The 21452-nt window shown below is 34.2% G+C and overlaps 1 protein-coding gene across 6 annotated transcripts in view; it reads left to right on the top strand.

Moving 5' to 3' along the window:
- The first annotated feature begins 892 nt into the window (after positions 1–892).
- The window catches only part of LOC134695690 (F-box/LRR-repeat protein 3-like), a 37094-nt gene continuing 16534 nt past the window's right edge, over positions 893–21452 (top strand). For 2 of the 6 annotated variants that reach the window (XM_063557049.1, XM_063557048.1), the window contains exon 1: positions 899–1033. Coding sequence is in view for 2 of the 6 variants with exons in the window: in XM_063557046.1 (XP_063413116.1) it covers positions 6912–7021 (110 nt within the window). In the remaining 4 variants the exon portion in view is untranslated. Of the gene's footprint in view, positions 1034–6881; positions 7022–21452 lie in introns of those variants that run through there. The other 4 variants (XM_063557046.1, XM_063557047.1, XM_063557051.1 and 1 more) reach the window with 4 other exon arrangements.

The following is a 21452-nucleotide window of genomic DNA, read 5'->3' on the forward strand; positions in this document are numbered from 1 at the left end:
TTTTCCATAATAGAATCGTGCATTATTTGTGTATTGGATTACTTGAATTTCATCTCTATTTTGTTTACTGACACATGACGAAATAGTTAAATTTAAATATTTTACAAAACCGTTGTCATTATCAGAGACATCTATTCACATATGTGTCAGTTAGCGTCAAAACAGCTAACAAATGTGTTTATTAAGTATGTTTAAAGTATATGATGTATATTGTATCTGACCAGCCCTTCTGTATTTCACTGGGTTTTTTTTTAATTTATTCAACAAATTTCGCTTGTCCAGGTGTCATTAACGGTGATGTCCACACCATGATTAGTTTGTTATTTGCGTGCCGTCTGCAGAATGTCGCCCCTCATCTAAAAAAGGACGATATAAAAACTATTTTTCATATAAAATCTTGCAAACGATTGTCGTCCAATTATAACACTCGTTACATTGTTCTTTGATATATTTAGAATCCGTAATAAACCTTAATTATCTGGAAAATGAGATAATGAATTATCTGACGGTATTTTTAAAATATAATCTGGCAAACGATTATCGTCCAATCAGAACACTCGTTACATTGTTCTTTGGTATATTTAAAACTAAATTATCTGGAAAATGAGATAATGAATTATCTGAAATTCAGATAATCAATTATCTGGAGATAAATTAGGATTATCTGAAAATCGTTCACATAAACCTAGCTTTTCTTAATATTTTCAAATAAACCGGGATTTTCTCCAGATAATGAATTTTCTGTATTATCTGAGATAAACTAGGATTTTTTCGAATTTGAATTAAGCTGAGATAATCTTAGTTTATCTGAGATAAACCGGGATTATCTCAGATAAACCTAATTTATCTGAGATAATCTAAGATTAATTAATAAAAGTGGTTCAGGCGTGCCATACTCATTACTGGTCCTGTTTTAAACTTTATTAAACAAACCCACAGAAAAGAATGTAAAGAATGTCTATATTTAGTTATTACGCACGTAAGAAGAATAATAGGCATTCAAACGTGTAGCTGTCATTAGGTTTATTCATATGTAAGTGTTTTACCAACAATCAACATTTTGAAAATGCCTGTACCAAGTCCGGAATTTATTAATTGTATGACAGTTCTTTCCATTCGTTTTTGATGTTTTTTGTTATTTGATTTTGCCATGTGATTATGGACTTTCCTCACAGGCACTTGTTTCTATCCATTGGAAGAACCACTATCAACGTATATTTAACAAGTGCCTGTGACTTTCCTAATTGAATTTCCTCTTAGTTCAGTATTTTTGTGATTTTACTTTTTACTATAGTCATATATAAGTCAATGCACAAAATGCGATAACGAGTTTTGCGGGTATAGGGTATGTTCGCCCTATAACATGTTCGCCCTGTGTCCGTTCACCCTGAGTTCTTTCGCCCATAGAGTCTGTTCACCCTACTTAAAAATATAAATATTTAGGGCATTGAAGTTGAATAAACTTATTCAGATATTTCTATGGTATATATTCTTATATTTAAAAGTTTATGGCTTGTTTAGGATCATTAGGATCATTAATTATTCAATGACTAATAATAAAAACAAACGTTTTGTTATGCCCCACCTACAATAGTCTGTTTGTCCCTTCGTCCCACTTCAGGTTAATGTTTTTGGTCAAGGTAGTTTTTGATGAAGTTGAAGTCCAATTAACTTGAAAATTAGTACACAAAAAAGTCATGTGCCCTATGATATGATCTTTCTAATTTTAATGCCAAATTAGAGTTTTGACCCCAATTTGACGGTCCACTGAACATAGAAAATGATAGTGCAAGTTTCAGGTTAAAGCTTTTGGTCAAGGTAGTTTTTGATGAAGTTGAAGTCCAATCAACTTGAAACTTAGTATACATATGTACATGTACATGTGCCCTATGAAATGATTTTTACAATTTTTATGCCAAATTAGAGTTTTGACCCCAATTTCATGATCCCTAAACATAGAAAATGATAGTGCCAGTGGGGCATCTGTTTACTAGGGACGCATTCTTGATTTGATGATATATATTCAGCTTGAAATTTTGAATAAAAACAATGATGTACGAACTTTAAATCATGAAACAGATTTTCCAAAGTTCATTTATTATCATACTCTGGGACTAGTCTCAGTTGAACTGTATACATGATTGACTGATTACAATTAATTTGTTAACAAATATAAATTAATGCATAAATAAATTGTATTCCAGGTATTCTACTCTGCAAACATGGCAAATCAAAGGGAAAATGATAAATTGATTGCGGCAATATAAAATTAAAATATTATGTAAATTTTTCAACAAACTTTAACATATATATTATTAAAATACTAAAATATGCGACTAGACAACAATTAGAAAAAAAATGAAAATCAGGGCGAATGGACTCTGGCCTGGGTGAACAGGTGCTATTGCGAACGCGAATCAGGGCGAATGGACACGGATTCAGTTTAAATGTGCTAATTTTTGACATTTTGATACGTACATGTATGCAGAATTATTGAATTCTATTCTGTGTTTTCATACGACTGCAAATTTTGAAAAAAATTTCGTCGTATATTGCTATCACGTTGGCGTCTGCGTCATCGTCGTCGTCGGCGTTCGAATACTTTTAGTTTTCGCACTCTAACTTTAGTAAAAGTGAATAGAAATCTATGAAATTTTAACACAAGGTATATGACCATAAAAGGAAGGTTGGTATTGATTTTGGGAGTTTTGGTCCCAACATTTTAGGAAATAGGGGCCAAAAAGGGCCCAAATAAGCATTTTATTGGTTTTCGCACTATAACTTTCAGTCAGGGGTACTACTTGTACTAGTGTATTTTATTTACTTGAAGAAGCGAAAAAAAATATACACATATAAGTAAATAAATAATGTTTGAATAATCTCCCCTTAATTTTCTGAAAAATTTACTTGTACAAGTAAATTTTTCTTACAATCCCACAAAAATCCTCAAGTTTTGAGATGTAAAATCATGCCTTTAATGATTTTTCCCAGGTTTGCTCAAATTTTTTCATTAAAGTTCAATGTTTCATCTCATTAATTCATCAAAGAAACTGATTGAGCAAAGATCTTGTATATTTGCGCAAGGCAATCAAAAATTGCTCCTTTGGGGCTTGTAAATAAGCAGTGTTAAGAAGATAGCAGACAAATGGGACTTTCATGAAATTACACTTGAATGATTAGTAAAGACATCTGCAAAGGGTACACAATTTAATAAATTCTATTAGAGCAAAGAAATCTTCAGAATTCAAGAAAAGAAGAAAGGACGATTTTTTTACCTATACAAGTAAAAAAATCTGAATGCGGAAGGGACATAACTCAGCTAATTTTTGTTTTACCTATACAAGTAAATTTAATTCACTTGTATAAGTATCATACAAATTTACTTATATGTGTATATTTTTTTTTACTTCTTCAAGTAAATAAAATACACTTGTACAAGTAGTACCCCTGACTGACTTTAGTTTAAGTTAATAGAAATCTATGAAATTTTGACACAAGGTTTATGACCACATAAGAAAGGTTGGGATTGATTTTGGGAGTTTTGGTTTCAACAGTTTAGGAATTAGGGGCCAAAAAAGGGCCCAAATAAGCATTATTCTTGGTTTTCGCACAATAACTTTAGTTTAAGTAAATAGAAATCAATGAAATTTAAACACAATGTTTATGACCACAAAAGAAAGATTGGTATTGATTTTGGGAGTTTAGGTCCCAGCAGTTTAGGAATTAGGGGCCAAAAAGGGACCCAAATAAGCATTTTTCTTGGTTTTCACAACATAACGTTAATAGAAATCTATGAAATTTAAACATAAGGTTTATGACCATAAAAGGAAGGTTGGTATTGATTTTGGGAGTTTTGGTCCCAACAGTTTAGGAAAAAGGGGCCCAAAGGGTCCAAAATTAAACTTTGTTTGATTTCATCAAAATTGAATAATTGGGGTTCTTTGATATGCCGAATCTAACTGTGTATGTAGATTCTTAACTTTTGGTCATGTTTTCAAATTGGTCTACATTAAGGTCCGAAGGGTCCAAAATTAAACTTAGTTTGATTTTGACAAAAAATGAATTGGTTGGGTTCTTTGATATGTTGAATCTAAAAATGTACTTAGATTCTTGATTATTGGCCCAGTTTTCAAGTTGGTCCAAATCTGGGTCCAAAATTAAACTTTATTTGATTTCATCAAAAATTGAATAAATGGGGTTCTTTGATATGCCAAATCTAACTGTGTATGTAGATTCTTCATTTTTGGTCCCATTTTCAAATTGGCCTACATTAAGGTCTAAAGGGTCCATAATTAAACTAAGTTTGATTTTAACAAAAATTAAATTCTTGGGCCTCTTTGATATGCTGAATCTAAACATGTACTTAGATTTTTGATTATGGGCCCAGTTTTCAAGTTGGTCCAAATCAGCATCTAAAATTATTATATTAAGTATTGTGAAATAGCAAGTCTTTTCAATTGCACAGTATTGTGCAATGGCAAGAAATATCTAATTTCACAATATTGTGAAATAGCAAATTTTTTTTTAATTAGAGTTATCTTTCTTTGTCCAGAATAGTAAGCAAGAAATATCTTATTGCAAGAATTTTTTTTAATTGGAGTTATCTTTCTTTGTCCAGAATCAACTTAAATCTTTGTTATATACAATATACAATGTATATTCACTTTTTACTACCAACTGATAAATAATCTTTACCATTCAGTGATAACAAGCAGTTTTTGTACATCTTAATATTTTATGATGTATTTAAATGAGTAGTTATTGTTGCAAATTCCATTAGAAAATTTTAATTGAGATTAGTTTTGGAATAAGGGAAAGGGGGATGTGATTAAAGAAATGGGTTCAATTTTTCTCATTTGAAATTTCATAAATAAAAAGAAAATTTCTTCAAACATTTTTTTGAGAGGATTAATATTCAACAGCATAGTGATTTGCTCTAAGAGAAAACAAAAAAATTAAGTTCATTAGAACACATTCATTTTGTGTCAGAAACCTATGCTGTGTCAACTATTTAATTACAATCCAAATTTAGAGCTGAATCCAGCTTGAATGTTGTGTCAATACTTGCCCCAACTGTTCAGGGTTCAACCTCTGCGGTCGTATAAAGCTACGCCCTGCGGAGCATCTGGTTTACATGGGTAACATGTTGAATTGCAAATATTTCCTGTACATGTTTACATCCCTCATAATTATAATGATAAAGTTAATTTACCCCACGCAACGAGTTGCGGAGGGTATAATGTTTTTGACCCATCCGTCCGTCCGTCAGTCCTGTTTCTTGTCATCGCAAGTCCTGTTTCTTGCCATCGCAACTCCTCTCAAACCACACAACAGAATTTCACGAAACCTTTTCAGATAATAAGGACATACTATGTAGTTGTACATATCGACGGGAAATTGCGATTCAACTTTTTTTCTAGGAGTTACGCCCCTTTGAACTTATTTACTTTAATGTACTTCTGCAACAGTTTGTCATCGCAACTCCTCTCAAACCACACAACGGAATTTCACGAAACCTTTTCAGATAATAAGGACATACTATGTAGTTGTGCATATCGACGGGAAATTAAGATTCAATTTTTTTTCTAGGAGTTACGCCCCTTGAACTTTTTTACTTTAATGTACTACTGCAACAGTTTGTCATCGCAACTCCTCTCAAACCACACAACATAATTTCATGAAACCTTTTCAGATAATAAGGACATACTATGTAGTTGTGCATATCAACGGGAAATTACCATTAATTTTTTTTTCTAGGAGTTACACCCCTTTGAACTTATTTCCTTTAATGTACTACTGCAACAGTTTGTCATCGCAACTCCTCTCAAACCGCACAACAGAATTTCACGAAACCTTTTCAGATAATAAGGACATACTATGTAGTTGTGCATATCGACGGGAAATTGTGATTCAATTTTTTTTCTAGGAGTTACGTCCCTTTGAATTTATTTACTTTAATTTACTTCTGCAACAATTTGTCATCGCAACTCCTCCCAAACCACACAACAGAATTTCACGAAACCTTTTCAGATAATAAGGACATACTATGTAGTTGTATATCGACGGGAAATTACGATTCAATTTTTTTTCTAGGAGTTACGCCCCTTTGAACTTATTTGCTTTAATGTACTACTGCAACAGTTTGTCATCGCAACTCCTCTCAAACCGCACAACAGAATTTCCTGAAACCTTTTCAGATAATAAGGACATACTATGTAGTTGTGCATATCAAAGGGAAATTGTGATTCAATTTTTTTGCTTGGAGTTACGCCCCTTTGAACTTATGAACTTTAATTTACTACTGCAACAATTTGTCATCGCAACTCCTCCCAAACCACACAACAGAATTTCACGAAACCTTTTCAGATAATAAGGACATACTATGTAGTTGTGCATATCGACAGGAAATTGTGATTAAATTTTTTTTCTAGGAGTTACACCCCTTTGAACTTATTTGCTTCAATGTACTTCTGCAACAGTTTGTCATCTCAACTCCTCTGCAACCACACAACAGAATTTCACGAAATTTTGTAGATAATAAGGACATACTATTTAGATGTGCACATTGGCAGGAAATTAATTTTTCCTATACAATTTTATTTTCTTACACCTATTTTAATTTCTCCAATGACAATGTGGGGACGTGGGATATGTGAGCGTGCTCACTAAGGTTCTTTAATTTTTTGATATAAATTATGTTATTAGTTTTATTTCAGGACAAAATTGACAAATTGACGAAATTGTCAAATTTTGTAGGACTTACAAATAATCTTGCTTTGTCAGTCCCATGATTGACAGGTCAAAAAAAGTTTTTGCGAACTCTGCCAATGGTCCATGATTTTTTTTAGGTATACACTTATATTTATGTTCTTTTATTCCAGATTTTGTGAGTTATATACTTATCCAGCATCATGGATCAGATGCAACTAGAACTTTTGAAAGAATTTGTTAAAAATTTAAAGAGGGACCCAGATACGATACACTTGCCAGAGTTGATCTTTTTCAAGGAATGGCTAGTTAGGTAAAATTATTTTTAAACCAGCCATGCTGGAGACTGTGCAGAAATCTGATTTTAATCTAATGACTTATTATACCCTACGCAATGAGTTGCGGAGGGTATAATGTTTTTGACCCGTCCGTCCATCCGTCAGTCGTACCGTCCGTCCGTCCGTCCGTCAGTCCTGTTTCTTGTCATCGCAACTCCTCTCAAACCACACAACAGAATTTCACGAAACCTTTTCAGATAGTAAGGACATACTATGTAGTTGTGCATATCGACGGGAAATTGCGATTCAATTTTTTTTCTAGGAGTTACGCCCCTTTGAACTTATATGCTTTAATGTACTACTGCAACAGTTTGTCATCGCAACTCCTCTCAAACCACAAAACAGAATTTCACGAAACCTTTTCAGATAATAAGGACATACTATGTAGTTGTGCATATCGACGGGAAATTTTGATTCAATTTTTTTTCTAGGAGTTACACCCCTTTGAACTTATTTACTATAATGTACTACTGCAACAGTTTGTCATCGCAACTCCTCTCAAACCACACAACAGAATTTCACAAAACCTTTTCAGATAATAAGGACATACTATGTAGTTGTGCATATCATCGGGAAATTTTGATTCAATTTTTTTTCTAGGAGTTACGCCCCTTTGAACTTATATGCTTTAATGTACTACTGCAACAGTTTGTCATCGCAACTCCTCTCAAACCACAAAACAGAATTTCACGAAACCTTTTCAGATAATAAGGACATACTGACATACTATGTAGTTGTGCATATCGACGGGAAATTTTGATTCAATTTTTTTTCAGGAGTTACGCCCCTTTGAACTTATATGCTTTAATGTACTACTGCAACAGTTTGTCATCGCAACTCCTCTCAAACCACAAAACAAAATTTCACGAAACCTTTTCAGATAATAAGGACATACTGACATACTATGTAGTTGTGCATATCGACGGGAAATTTTGATTCAATTTTTTTTCAAGGAGTTACGCCCCTTTGAACTTATTTACTATAATGTACTACTGCAACAGTTTGTCATCGCAACTCCTCTCAAACCACACAACAGAATTTCACAAAACCTTTTCAGATAATAAGGACATACTATGTAGTTGTGCATATTGACGATAAATTTTGATTCAATTTTTTTTCTAGGAGTTACACCCCTTTGAACTTATATGCTTTAATGTACTACTGCAACAGTTTGTCATCGCAACTCCTCTCAAACCACAAAACAGAATTTCACGAAATCTTTTCAGATAATAAGGACATACTATGTAGTTGTGCATATCGACGGGAAATTGCGATTCAATTTTTTTTCTAGGAGTTACGCCCCTTTGAACTTATATGCTTTAATGTACTACTGCAACAGTTTGTCATCGCAACTCCTCTCAAACCACAAAACAGAATTTCACGAAACCTTTTCAGATAATAAGGACATACTATGTAGTTATGCATATCGACGGGTAATTGCAATTTAATTTTTTTTCTAGGAGTTACGCCCCTTTGAACTTATATGCTTTAATGTACTTCTGCAACAGTTTGTCATCGCAACTCCTCTCAAACCACAAAACAGAATTTCACGAAACCTTTTCAGATAATAAGGACATACTATGTAGGATTGCATATCGACGGGAAATTTTGATTCAATTTTTTTTCTAGGAGTTACACCCCTTTGAACTTATTTACTATAATGAACTACTGCAACAGTTTGTCATCGCAACTCCTCTCAAACCACACAACAGAAATTCACAAAACCTTTTCAGATAATAAGGACATACTATGTAGTTGTGCATATCGACGGGAAATTGCGATTCAATTTTTTTTCTAGGAGTTACGCCCCTTTGAACTTATATGCTTTAATGTACTACTGCAACAGTTTGTCATCGCAACTCCTCTCAAACCACAAAACAGAATTTCACGAAACCTTTTCAGATAATAAGGACATACTATGTAGTTATGCATATCGACGGGTAATTGCAATTTAATTTTTTTTCTAGGAGTTACGCCCCTTTGAACTTATATGCTTTAATGTACTACTGCAACAGTTTGTCATCGCAACTCCTCTCAAACCACAAAATAGAATTTCACTAAACCTTTTCAGATAATAAGGACATACTATGTAGTTGTGCATATCGACCGGTAATTGCAATTTAATTTTTTTTCTAGGAGTTACGCCCCTTTGAACTTATATGCTTTAATGTACTTCTGCAACAGTTTGTCATCGCAACTCCTCTCAAACCACAAAACAGAATTTCACGAAACCTTTTCAGATAATAAGGACATACTATGTAGTTGTGCATATCGACGGGAAATTTTGATTCATTTTTTTTTCTAGGAGTTACACCCCTTTGAACTTATTTACTATAATGAACTACTGCAACAGTTTGTCATCGCAACTCCTCTCAAACCACACAACAGAAATTCACAAAACCTTTTCAGATAATAAGGACATACTATGTAGTTGTGCATATCGTCGGGAAATTTTTATTCAATTTTTTTTCTAGGAGTTACGCCCCTTTGAACTTATATGCTTTAATGTACTACTGCAACAGTTTGTCATCACAACTCCTCTCAAACCACAAAACAGAATTTCACGAAACCTTTTCAGATAATAAGGACATACTATGTAGTTGTGCATATCGACGGGAAATTGCGATTCAATTTTTTTTCTAGGAGTAACGCCCCTTTGAACTTATTTACTATAATGTACTACTGCAACAGTTTGTCATCGCAACTCCTCTCAAACCACACAACAGAATTTCACAAAACCTTTTCAGATAATAAGGACATACTACATACTATGTAGTTGTGCATATCGACGGGAAATTGCGATTCAATTTTTTTCTAGGAGTTACGCCCCTTTGAACTTATTTACTATAATGTACTACTGCAACAGTTTGTCATCGCAACTCCTCTCAAACCACACAACAGAATTTCACAAAACCTTTTCAGATAATAAGGACATACTATGTAGTTGTGCATATCGACGGGAAATTTTTATTCAATTTTTTTTCTAGGAGTTACGCCCCTTTGAAATTTATATGCTTTAATGTACTACTGCAACAGTTTGTCATCGCAACTCCTCTCAAACCACAAAATAGAATTTCTCGAAACCTTTTCAGATAATAAGGACATACTATGTAGTTGTGCATATCTACGGGAAATTGCGATTCAATTTTTTTTCTAGGAGTTACGCCCCTTTGAACTTATATGCTTTAATGTACTACTGCAACAGTTTGTCATCGCAACTCCTCTCAAACCACAAAACAGAATTTCACGAAACCTTTTCAGATAATAAGGACATACTATGTAGTTGTGCATATCGACGGGAAATTGGGATTCAATTTTTTTTCTAGGAGTTACGCCCCTTTGAACTTATTTACTATAATGTACTACTGCAACAGTTTGTCATCGCAACTCCTCTCAAACCACACAACAGAATTTTACAAAACCTTTTCAGTTAATAAGGACATACTATGTAGTTGTGCATATCGACGGGAAATTTTTATTCATTTTTTTTTCTAGGAGTTACGCCCCTTTGAACTTATATGCTTTAATGTACTACTGCAACAGTTTGTCATCGCAACTCCTCTCAAACCACAAAATAGAATTTCACGAAACCTTTTCAGATAATAAGGACATACTATGTAGTTGTGCATTTCTACGGGAAATTGCGATTCAATTTTTTTCTAGAAGTTACGCCCCTTTGAACTTATATGCTTTAATGTACTACTGCAACAGTTTGTCATCGCAACTCCTCTCAAACCACAAAACAGAATTTCACGAAACCTTTTCAGATAATAAGGACATACTATGTAGTTGTGAATATCGACGGGAAATTTTGATTCAATTTTTTTTCTAGGAGTTACGCCCCTTTGAACTTATTTACTATAATGTACTACTGCAACAGTTTGTCATCGCAACTCCTCTCAAACCACACAACAGAATTTCACAAAACCTTTTCAGATAATAAGGACATACTACATACTATGTAGTTGTGCATATCGACGGGAAATTGCGATTCAATTTTTTTTCTAGGAGTTACACCCCTTTGAACTTATTTACTATAATAAACTACTGCAACAGTTTGTCATCGCAACTCCTCTCAAACCACACAACAGAAATTCACAAAACCTTTTCAGATAATAAGGACATACTATGTAGTTGTGCATATCGTCGGGAAATTTTGATTCAATTTTTTTTCTAGGAGTTACGCCCCTTTGAACTTATATGCTTTAATGTACTACTGCAACAGTTGGTCATCGCAACTCCTCTCAAACCACAAAATAGAATTTCACGAAACCTTTTCAGATAATAAGGACATACTATGTAGTTGTGCATATCGACCGGTAATTGCAATTTAATTTTTTTTCTAGGAGTTACGCCCCTTTGAACTTATATGCTTTAATGTACTTCTGCAACAGTTTGTCATCGCGACTCCTCTCAAACCACAAAACAGAATTTCACGAAACCTTTTCAGATAATAAGGACATACTATGTAGTTGTGCATATCGACGGGAAATTTTGATTCATTTTTTTTTCTAGGAGTTACACCCCTTTGAACTTATTTACTATAATGAACTACTGCAACAGTTTGTCTTCGCAACTCCTCTCAAACCACACAACAGAAATTCACAAAACCTTTTCAGATAATAAGGACATACTATGTAGTTGTGCATATCGTCTGGAAATTTTGATTCAATTTTTTTTCTAGGAGTTACGCCCCTTTGAACTTATATGCTTTAATGTACTACTGCAACAGTTTGTCATCACAACTCCTCTCAAACCACAAAACAGAATTTCACGAAACCTTTTCAGATAATAAGGACATACTATGTAGTTGTGCATATCGACGGGAAATTGCGATTCAATTTTTTTTCTAGGAGTAACGCCCCTTTGAACTTATTTACTATAATGTACTACTGCAACAGTTTGTCATCGCAACTCCTCTCAAACCACACAACAGAATTTCACAAAACCTTTTCAGATAATAAGGACATACTACATACTATGTAGTTGTGCATATCGACGGGAAATTGCGATTCAATTTTTTTCTAGGAGTTACGCCCCTTTGAACTTATTTACTATAATGTACTACTGCAACAGTTTGTCATCGCAACTCCTCTCAAACCACACAACAGAATTTCACAAAACCTTTTCAGATAATAAGGACATACTATGTAGTTGTGCATATCGACGGGAAATTGCGATTCAATTTTTTTTCTAGGAGTAACGCCCCTTTGAACTTATTTACTATAATGTACTACTGCAACAGTTTGTCATCGCAACTCCTCTCAAACCACACAACAGAATTTCACAAAACCTTTTCAGATAATAAGGACATACTACATACTATGTAGTTGTGCATATCGACGGGAAATTGCGATTCAATTTTTTTCTAGGAGTTACGCCCCTTTGAACTTATTTACTATAATGTACTACTGCAACAGTTTGTCATCGCAACTCCTCTCAAACCACACAACAGAATTTCACAAAACCTTTTCAGATAATAAGGACATACTATGTAGTTGTGCATATCGACGGGAAATTTTTATTCAATTTTTTTTCTAGGAGTTACGCCCCTTTGAAATTTATATGCTTTAATGTACTACTGCAACAGTTTGTCATCGCAACTCCTCTCAAACCACAAAATAGAATTTCACGAAACCTTTTCAGATAATAAGGACATACTATGTAGTTGTGCATATCTACGGGAAATTGCGATTCAATTTTTTTTCTAGGAGTTACGCCCCTTTGAACTTATATGCTTTAATGTACTACTGCAACAGTTTGTCATCGCAACTCCTCTCAAACCACAAAACAGAATTTCACGAAACCTTTTCAGATAATAAGGACATACTATGTAGTTGTGCATATCGACGGGAAATTGGGATTCAATTTTTTTTCTAGGAGTTACGCCCCTTTGAACTTATTTACTATAATGTACTACTGCAACAGTTTGTCATCGCAACTCCTCTCAAACCACACAACAGAATTTCACAAAACCTTTTCAGTTAATAAGGACATACTATGTAGTTGTGCATATCGACGGGAAATTTTTATTCATTTTTTTTTCTAGGAGTTACGCCCCTTTGAACTTATATGCTTTAATGTACTACTGCAACAGTTTGTCATCGCAACTCCTCTCAAACCACAAAATAGAATTTCACGAAACCTTTTCAGATAATAAGGACATACTATGTAGTTGTGCATTTCTACGGGAAATTGCGATTCAATTTTTTTCTAGAAGTTACGCCCCTTTGAACTTATATGCTTTAATGTACTACTGCAACAGTTTGTCATCGCAACTCCTCTCAAACCACAAAACAGAATTTCACGAAACCTTTTCAGATAATAAGGACATACTATGTAGTTGTGCATATCGACGGGAAATTTTGATTCAATTTTTTTTCTAGGAGTTACACCCCTTTGAACTTATTTACTATAATAAACTACTGCAACAGTTTGTCATCGCAACTCCTCTCAAACCACACAACAGAATTTCACAAAACCTTTTCAGATAATAAGGACATACTACATACTATGTAGTTGTGCATATCGACGGGAAATTGCGATTCAATTTTTTTTCTAGGAGTTACACCCCTTTGAACTTATTTACTATAATAAACTACTGCAACAGTTTGTCATCGCAACTCCTCTCAAACCACACAACAGAAATTCACAAAACCTTTTCAGATAATAAGGACATACTATGTAGTTGTGCATATCGTCGGGAAATTTTGATTCAATTTTTTTTCTAGGAGTTACGCCCCTTTGAACTTATATGCTTTAATGTACTACTGCAACAGTTTGTCATCGCAACTCCTCTCAAACCACAAAATAGAATTTCACGAAACCTTTTCAGATAATAAGGACATACTATGTAGTTGTGCATATCGACCGGTAATTGCAATTTATTTTTTTTTCTAGGAGTTACGCCCCTTTGAACTTATATGCTTTAATGTACTTCTGCAACAGTTTGTCATCGCAACTCCTCTCAAACCACAAAACAGAATTTCACGAAACCTTTTCAGATAATAAGGACATACTATGTAGTTGTGCATATCGACGGGAAATTTTGATTCATTTTTTTTTCTAGGAGTTACACCCCTTTGAACTTATTTACTATAATGAACTACTGCAACAGTTTGTCTTCGCAACTCCTCTCAAACCACACAACAGAAATTCACAAAACCTTTTCAGATAATAAGGACATACTATGTAGTTGTGCATATCGTCGGGAAATTTTGATTCAATTTTTTTTCTAGGAGTTACGCCCCTTTGAACTTATATGCTTTAATGTACTACTGCAACAGTTTGTCATCACAACTCCTCTCAAACCACAAAACAGAATTTCACGAAACCTTTTCAGATAATAAGGACATACTATGTAGTTGTGCATATCGACGGGAAATTACGATTCAATTTTTTTTCTAGGAGTAACGCCCCTTTGAACTTATTTACTATAATGTACTACTGCAACAGTTTGTCATCGCAACTCCTCTCAAACCACACAACAGAATTTCACAAAACCTTTTCAGATAATAAGGACATACTACATACTATGTAGTTGTGCATATCGACGGGAAATTGCGATTCAATTTTTTTCTAGGAGTTACGCCCCTTTGAACTTATTTACTATAATGTACTACTGCAACAGTTTGTCATCGCAACTCCTCTCAAACCACACAACAGAATTTCACAAAACCTTTTCAGATAATAAGGACATACTATGTAGTTGTGCATATCGACGGGAAATTTTTATTCAATTTTTTTTCTAGGAGTTACGCCCCTTTGAAACTTATATGCTTTAATGTACTACTGCAACAGTTTGTCATCGCAACTCCTCTCAAACCACAAAATAGAATTTCATGAAACCTTTTCAGATAATAAGGACATACTATGTAGTTGTGCATATCTACGGGAAATTGCGATTCAATTTTTTTTCTAGGAGTTACGCTCCTTTGAACTTATATGCTTTAATGTACTACTGCAACAGTTTGTCATTGCAACTCCTCTCAAACCACAAAACAGAATTTCACGAAACCTTTTCAGATAATAAGGACATACTATGTAGTTGTGCATATCGACGGGAAATTGCGATTCAATTTTTTTTCTAGGAGTTACGCCCCTTTGAACTTATTTACTATAATGTACTACTGCAACAGTTTGTCATCGCAACTCCTCTCAAACCACACAACAGAATTTCACAAAACCTTTTCAGTTAATAAGGACATACTATGTAGTTGTGCATATCGACGGGAAATTTTTATTCATTTTTTTTTCTAGGAGTTACGCCCCTTTGAACTTATATGCTTTAATGTACTACTGCAACAGTTTGTCATCGCAACTCCTCTCAAACCACAAAATAGAATTTCACGAAACCTTTTCAGATGATAAGGACATACTATGTAGTTGTGCATTTCTACGGGAAATTGCGATTCAATTTTTTTCTAGAAGTTACGCCCCTTTGAACTTATATGCTTTAATGTACTACTGCAACAGTTTGTCATCGCAACTCCTCTCAAACCACAAAACAGAATTTCACGAAACCTTTTCAGATAATAAGGACATACTATGTAGTTGTGCATATCGACGGGAAATTTTGATTCAATTTTTTTTCTAGGAGTTACGCCCCTTTGAACTTATTTACTATAATGTACTACTGCAACAGTTTGTCATCGCAACTCCTCTCAAACCACAAAATAGAATTTCACGAAACCTTTTCAGATAATAAGGACATACTATGTAGTTGTGCATTTCTACGGGAAATTGCGATTCAATTTTTTTCTAGAAGTTACGCCCCTTTGAACTTATATGCTTTAATGTACTACTGCAACAGTTTGTCATCGCAACTCCTCTCAAACCACAAAACAGAATTTCACGAAACCTTTTCAGATAATAAGGACATACTATGTAGTTGTGCATATCGACGGGAAATTTTGATTCAATTTTTTTTCTAGGAGTTACGCCCCTTTGAACTTATTTACTATAATGTACTACTGCAACAGTTTGTCATCGCAACTCCTCTCAAACCACACAACAGAATTTCACAAAACCTTTTCAGATAATAAGGACATACTACATACTATGTAGTTGTGCATATCGACAGGAAATTGCGATTCAATTTTTTTTCTAGGAGTTACGCCCCTTTGAACTTATTTACTATAATGTACTACTGCAACAGTTTGTCATCGCAACTCCTCTCAAACCACACAACAGAATTTCACAAAACCTTTTCAGATAATAAGGACATACTATGTAGTTGTGCATATCGACGGGAAATTTTTATTCAATTTTTTTTCTATGAGTTACGCCCCTTTGAAACTTATATGCTTTAATGTACTACTGCAACAGTTTGTCATCGCAACTCCTCTCAAACCACAAAATAGAATTTCACGAAACCTTTTCAGATAATAAGGACATACTATGTAGTTGTGCATATCTACAGGAAATTGCGATTCAATTTTTTTTCGAGGAGTTACGCCCCTTTGAACTTATATGCTTTAATGTACTACTGCAACAGTTTGTCATCGCAACTCCTCTCAAACCACAAAACAGAATTTCACGAAACCTTTTCAGATAATAAGGACATACTATGTAGTTGTGCATATCGACGGGAAATTGCGATTCAATTTTTTTTCTAGGAGTTACACCCCTTTGAACTTATTTACTATAATGTACTACTGCAACAGTTTGTCATCGCAACTCCTCTCAAACCACACAACAGAATTTCACAAAACCTTTTTAGTTAATAAGGACATACTATGTAGTTGTGCATATCGACAGGAAATTTTTATTCATTTTTTTTTCTAGGAGTTACGCCCCTTTGAACTTATATGCTTTAATGTACTACTGCAACAGTTTGTCATCGCAACTCCTCTCAAACCACAAAATAGAATTTCACGAAACCTTTTCAGATAATAAGGACATACTATGTAGTTGTGCATATCGTCGGGAAATTTTTATTCAATTTTTTTTCTAGGAGTTACGCCCCTTTGAACTTATATGCTTTAATGTACTACTGCAACAGTTTGTCATCACAACTCCTCTCAAACCACAAAACAGAATTTCACGAAACCTTTTCAGATAATAAGGACATACTATGTAGTTGTGCATATCGACGGGAAATTGCGATTCAATTTTTTTTCTAGGAGTAACGCCCCTTTGAACTTATTTACTATAATGTACTACTGCAACAGTTTGTCATCGCAACTCCTCTCAAACCACACAACAGAATTTCACAAAACCTTTTCAGATAATAAGGACATACTACATACTATGTAGTTGTGCATATCGACGGGAAATTGCGATTCAATTTTTTTCTAGGAGTTACGCCCCTTTGAACTTATTTACTATAATGTACTACTGCAACAGTTTGTCATCGCAACTCCTCTCAAACCACACAACAGAATTTCACAAAACCTTTTCAGATAATAAGGACATACTATGTAGTTGTGCATATCGACGGGAAATTTTTATTCAATTTTTTTTCTAGGAGTTACGCCCCTTTGAAATTTATATGCTTTAATGTACTACTGCAACAGTTTGTCATCGCAACTCCTCTCAAACCACAAAATAGAATTTCTCGAAACCTTTTCAGATAATAAGGACATACTATGTAGTTGTGCATATCTACGGGAAATTGCGATTCAATTTTTTTTCTAGGAGTTACGCCCCTTTGAACTTATATGCTTTAATGTACTACTGCAACAGTTTGTCATCGCAACTCCTCTCAAACCACAAAACAGAATTTCACGAAACCTTTTCAGATAATAAGGACATACTATGTAGTTGTGCATATCGACGGGAAATTGGGATTCAATTTTTTTTCTAGGAGTTACGCCCCTTTGAACTTATTTACTATAATGTACTACTGCAACAGTTTGTCATCGCAACTCCTCTCAAACCACACAACAGAATTTTACAAAACCTTTTCAGTTAATAAGGACATACTATGTAGTTGTGCATATCGACGGGAAATTTTTATTCATTTTTTTTTCTAGGAGTTACGCCCCTTTGAACTTATATGCTTTAATGTACTACTGCAACAGTTTGTCATCGCAACTCCTCTCAAACCACAAAATAGAATTTCACGAAACCTTTTCAGATAATAAGGACATACTATGTAGTTGTGCATTTCTACGGGAAATTGCGATTCAATTTTTTTCTAGAAGTTACGCCCCTTTGAACTTATATGCTTTAATGTACTACTGCAACAGTTTGTCATCGCAACTCCTCTCAAACCACAAAACAGAATTTCACGAAACCTTTTCAGATAATAAGGACATACTATGTAGTTGTGAATATCGACGGGAAATTTTGATTCAATTTTTTTTCTAGGAGTTACGCCCCTTTGAACTTATTTACTATAATGTACTACTGCAACAGTTTGTCATCGCAACTCCTCTCAAACCACACAACAGAATTTCACAAAACCTTTTCAGATAATAAGGACATACTACATACTATGTAGTTGTGCATATCGACGGGAAATTGCGATTCAATTTTTTTTCTAGGAGTTACACCCCTTTGAACTTATTTACTATAATAAACTACTGCAACAGTTTGTCATCGCAACTCCTCTCAAACCACACAACAGAAATTCACAAAACCTTTTCAGATAATAAGGACATACTATGTAGTTGTGCATATCGTCGGGAAATTTTGATTCAATTTTTTTTCTAGGAGTTACGCCCCTTTGAACTTATATGCTTTAATGTACTACTGCAACAGTTGGTCATCGCAACTCCTCTCAAACCACAAAATAGAATTTCACGAAACCTTTTCAGATAATAAGGACATACTATGTAGTTGTGCATATCGACCGGTAATTGCAATTTAATTTTTTTTCTAGGAGTTACGCCCCTTTGAACTTATATGCTTTAATGTACTTCTGCAACAGTTTGTCATCGCGACTCCTCTCAAACCACAAAACAGAATTTCACGAAACCTTTTCAGATAATAAGGACATACTATGTAGTTGTGCATATCGACGGGAAATTTTGATTCATTTTTTTTTCTAGGAGTTACACCCCTTTGAACTTATTTACTATAATGAACTACTGCAACAGTTTGTCTTCGCAACTCCTCTCAAACCACACAACAGAAATTCACAAAACCTTTTCAGATAATAAGGACATACTATGTAGTTGTGCATATCGTCTGGAAATTTTGATTCAATTTTTTTTCTAGGAGTTACGCCCCTTTGAACTTATATGCTTTAATGTACTACTGCAACAGTTTGTCATCACAACTCCTCTCAAACCACAAAACAGAATTTCACGAAACCTTTTCAGATAATAAGGACATACTATGTAGTTGTGCATATCGACGGGAAATTGCGATTCAATTTTTTTTCTAGGAGTAACGCCCCTTTGAACTTATTTACTATAATGTACTACTGCAACAGTTTGTCATCGCAACTCCTCTCAAACCACACAACAGAATTTCACAAAACCTTTTCAGATAATAAGGACATACTACATACTATGTAGTTGTGCATATCGACGGGAAATTGCGATTCAATTTTTTTCTAGGAGTTACGCCCCTTTGAACTTATTTACTATAATGTACTACTGCAACAGTTTGTCATCGCAACTCCTCTCAAACCACACAACAGAATTTCACAAAACCTTTTCAGATAATAAGGACATACTATGTAGTTGTGCATATCGACGGGAAATTGCGATTCAATTTTTTTTCTAGGAGTAACGCCCCTTTGAACTTATTTACTATAATGTACTACTGCAACAGTTTGTCATCGCAACTCCTCTCAAACCACACAACAGAATTTCACAAAACCTTTTCAGATAATAAGGACATACTACATACTATGTAGTTGTGCATATCGACGGGAAATTGCGATTCAATTTTTTTCTAGGAGTTACGCCCCTTTGAACTTATTTACTATAATGTACTACTGCAACAGTTTGTCATCGCAACTCCTCTCAAACCACACAACAGAATTTCACAAAACCTTTTCAGATAATAAGGACATACTATGTAGTTGTGCATATCGACGGGAAATTTTTATTCAATTTTTTTTCTAGGAGTTACGCCCCTTTGAAATTTATATGCTTTAATGTACTACTGCAACAGTTTGTCATCGCAACTCCTCTCAAACCACAAAATAGAATTTCACGAAACCTTTTCAGATAATAAGGACATACTATGTAGTTGTGCATATCTACGGGAAATTGCGATTCAATTTTTTTTCTAGGAGTTACGCCCCTTTGAACTTATATGCTTTAATGTACTACTGCAACAGTTTGTCATCGCAACTCCTCTCAAACCACAAAACAGAATTTCACGAAACCTTTTCAGATAATAAGGACATACTATGTAGTTGTGCATATCGACGGGAAATTGGGATTCAATTTTTTTTCTAGGAGTTACGCCCCTTTGAACTTATTTACTATAATGTACTACTGCAACAGTTTGTCATCGCAACTCCTCTCAAACCACACAACAGAATTTCACAAAACCTTTTCAGTTAATAAGGACATACTATGTAGTTGTGCATATCGACGGGAAATTTTTATTCATTTTTTTTTCTAGGAGTTACGCCCCTTTGAACTTATATGCTTTAATGTACTACTGCAACAGTTTGTCATCGCAACTCCTCTCAAACCACAAAATAGAATTTCACGAAACCTTTTCAGATAATAAGGACATACTATGTAGTTGTGCATTTCTACGGGAAATTGCGATTCAATTTTTTTCTAGAAGTTACGCCCCTTTGAACTTATATGCTTTAATGTACTACTGCAACAGTTTGTCATCGCAACTCCTCTCAAACCACAAAACAGAATTTCACGAAACCTTTTCAGATAATAAGGACATACTATGTAGTTGTGCATATCGACGGGAAATTTTGATTCAATTTTTTTTCTAGGAGTTACACCCCTTTGAACTTATTTACTATAATAAACTACTGCAACAGTTTGTCATCGCAACTCCTCTCAAACCACACAACAGAATTTCACAAAACCTTTTCAGATAATAAGGACATACTACATACTATGTAGTTGTGCATATCGACGGGAAATTGCGATTCAATTTTTTTTCTAGGAGTTACACCCCTTTGAACTTATTTACTATAATAAACTACTGCAACAGTTTGTCATCGCAACTCCTCTCAAACCACACAACAGAAATTCACAAAACCTTTTCAGATAATAAGGACATACTATGTAGTTGTGCATATCGTCGGGAAATTTTGATTCAATTTTTTTTCTAGGAGTTACGCCCCTTTGAACTTATATGCTTTAATGTACTACTGCAACAGTTTGTCATCGCAACTCCTCTCAAACCACAAAATAGAATTTCACGAAACCTTTTCAGATAATAAGGACATACTATGTAGTTGTGCATATCGACCGGTAATTGCAATTTATTTTTTTTTCTAGGAGTTACGCCCCTTTGAACTTATAT

The sequence above is a fragment of the Mytilus trossulus genome, chromosome 14 (genome assembly GCF_036588685.1).
Source record: "Mytilus trossulus isolate FHL-02 chromosome 14, PNRI_Mtr1.1.1.hap1, whole genome shotgun sequence".
Lineage (NCBI taxonomy): Eukaryota > Metazoa > Mollusca > Bivalvia > Mytilida > Mytilidae > Mytilus > Mytilus trossulus.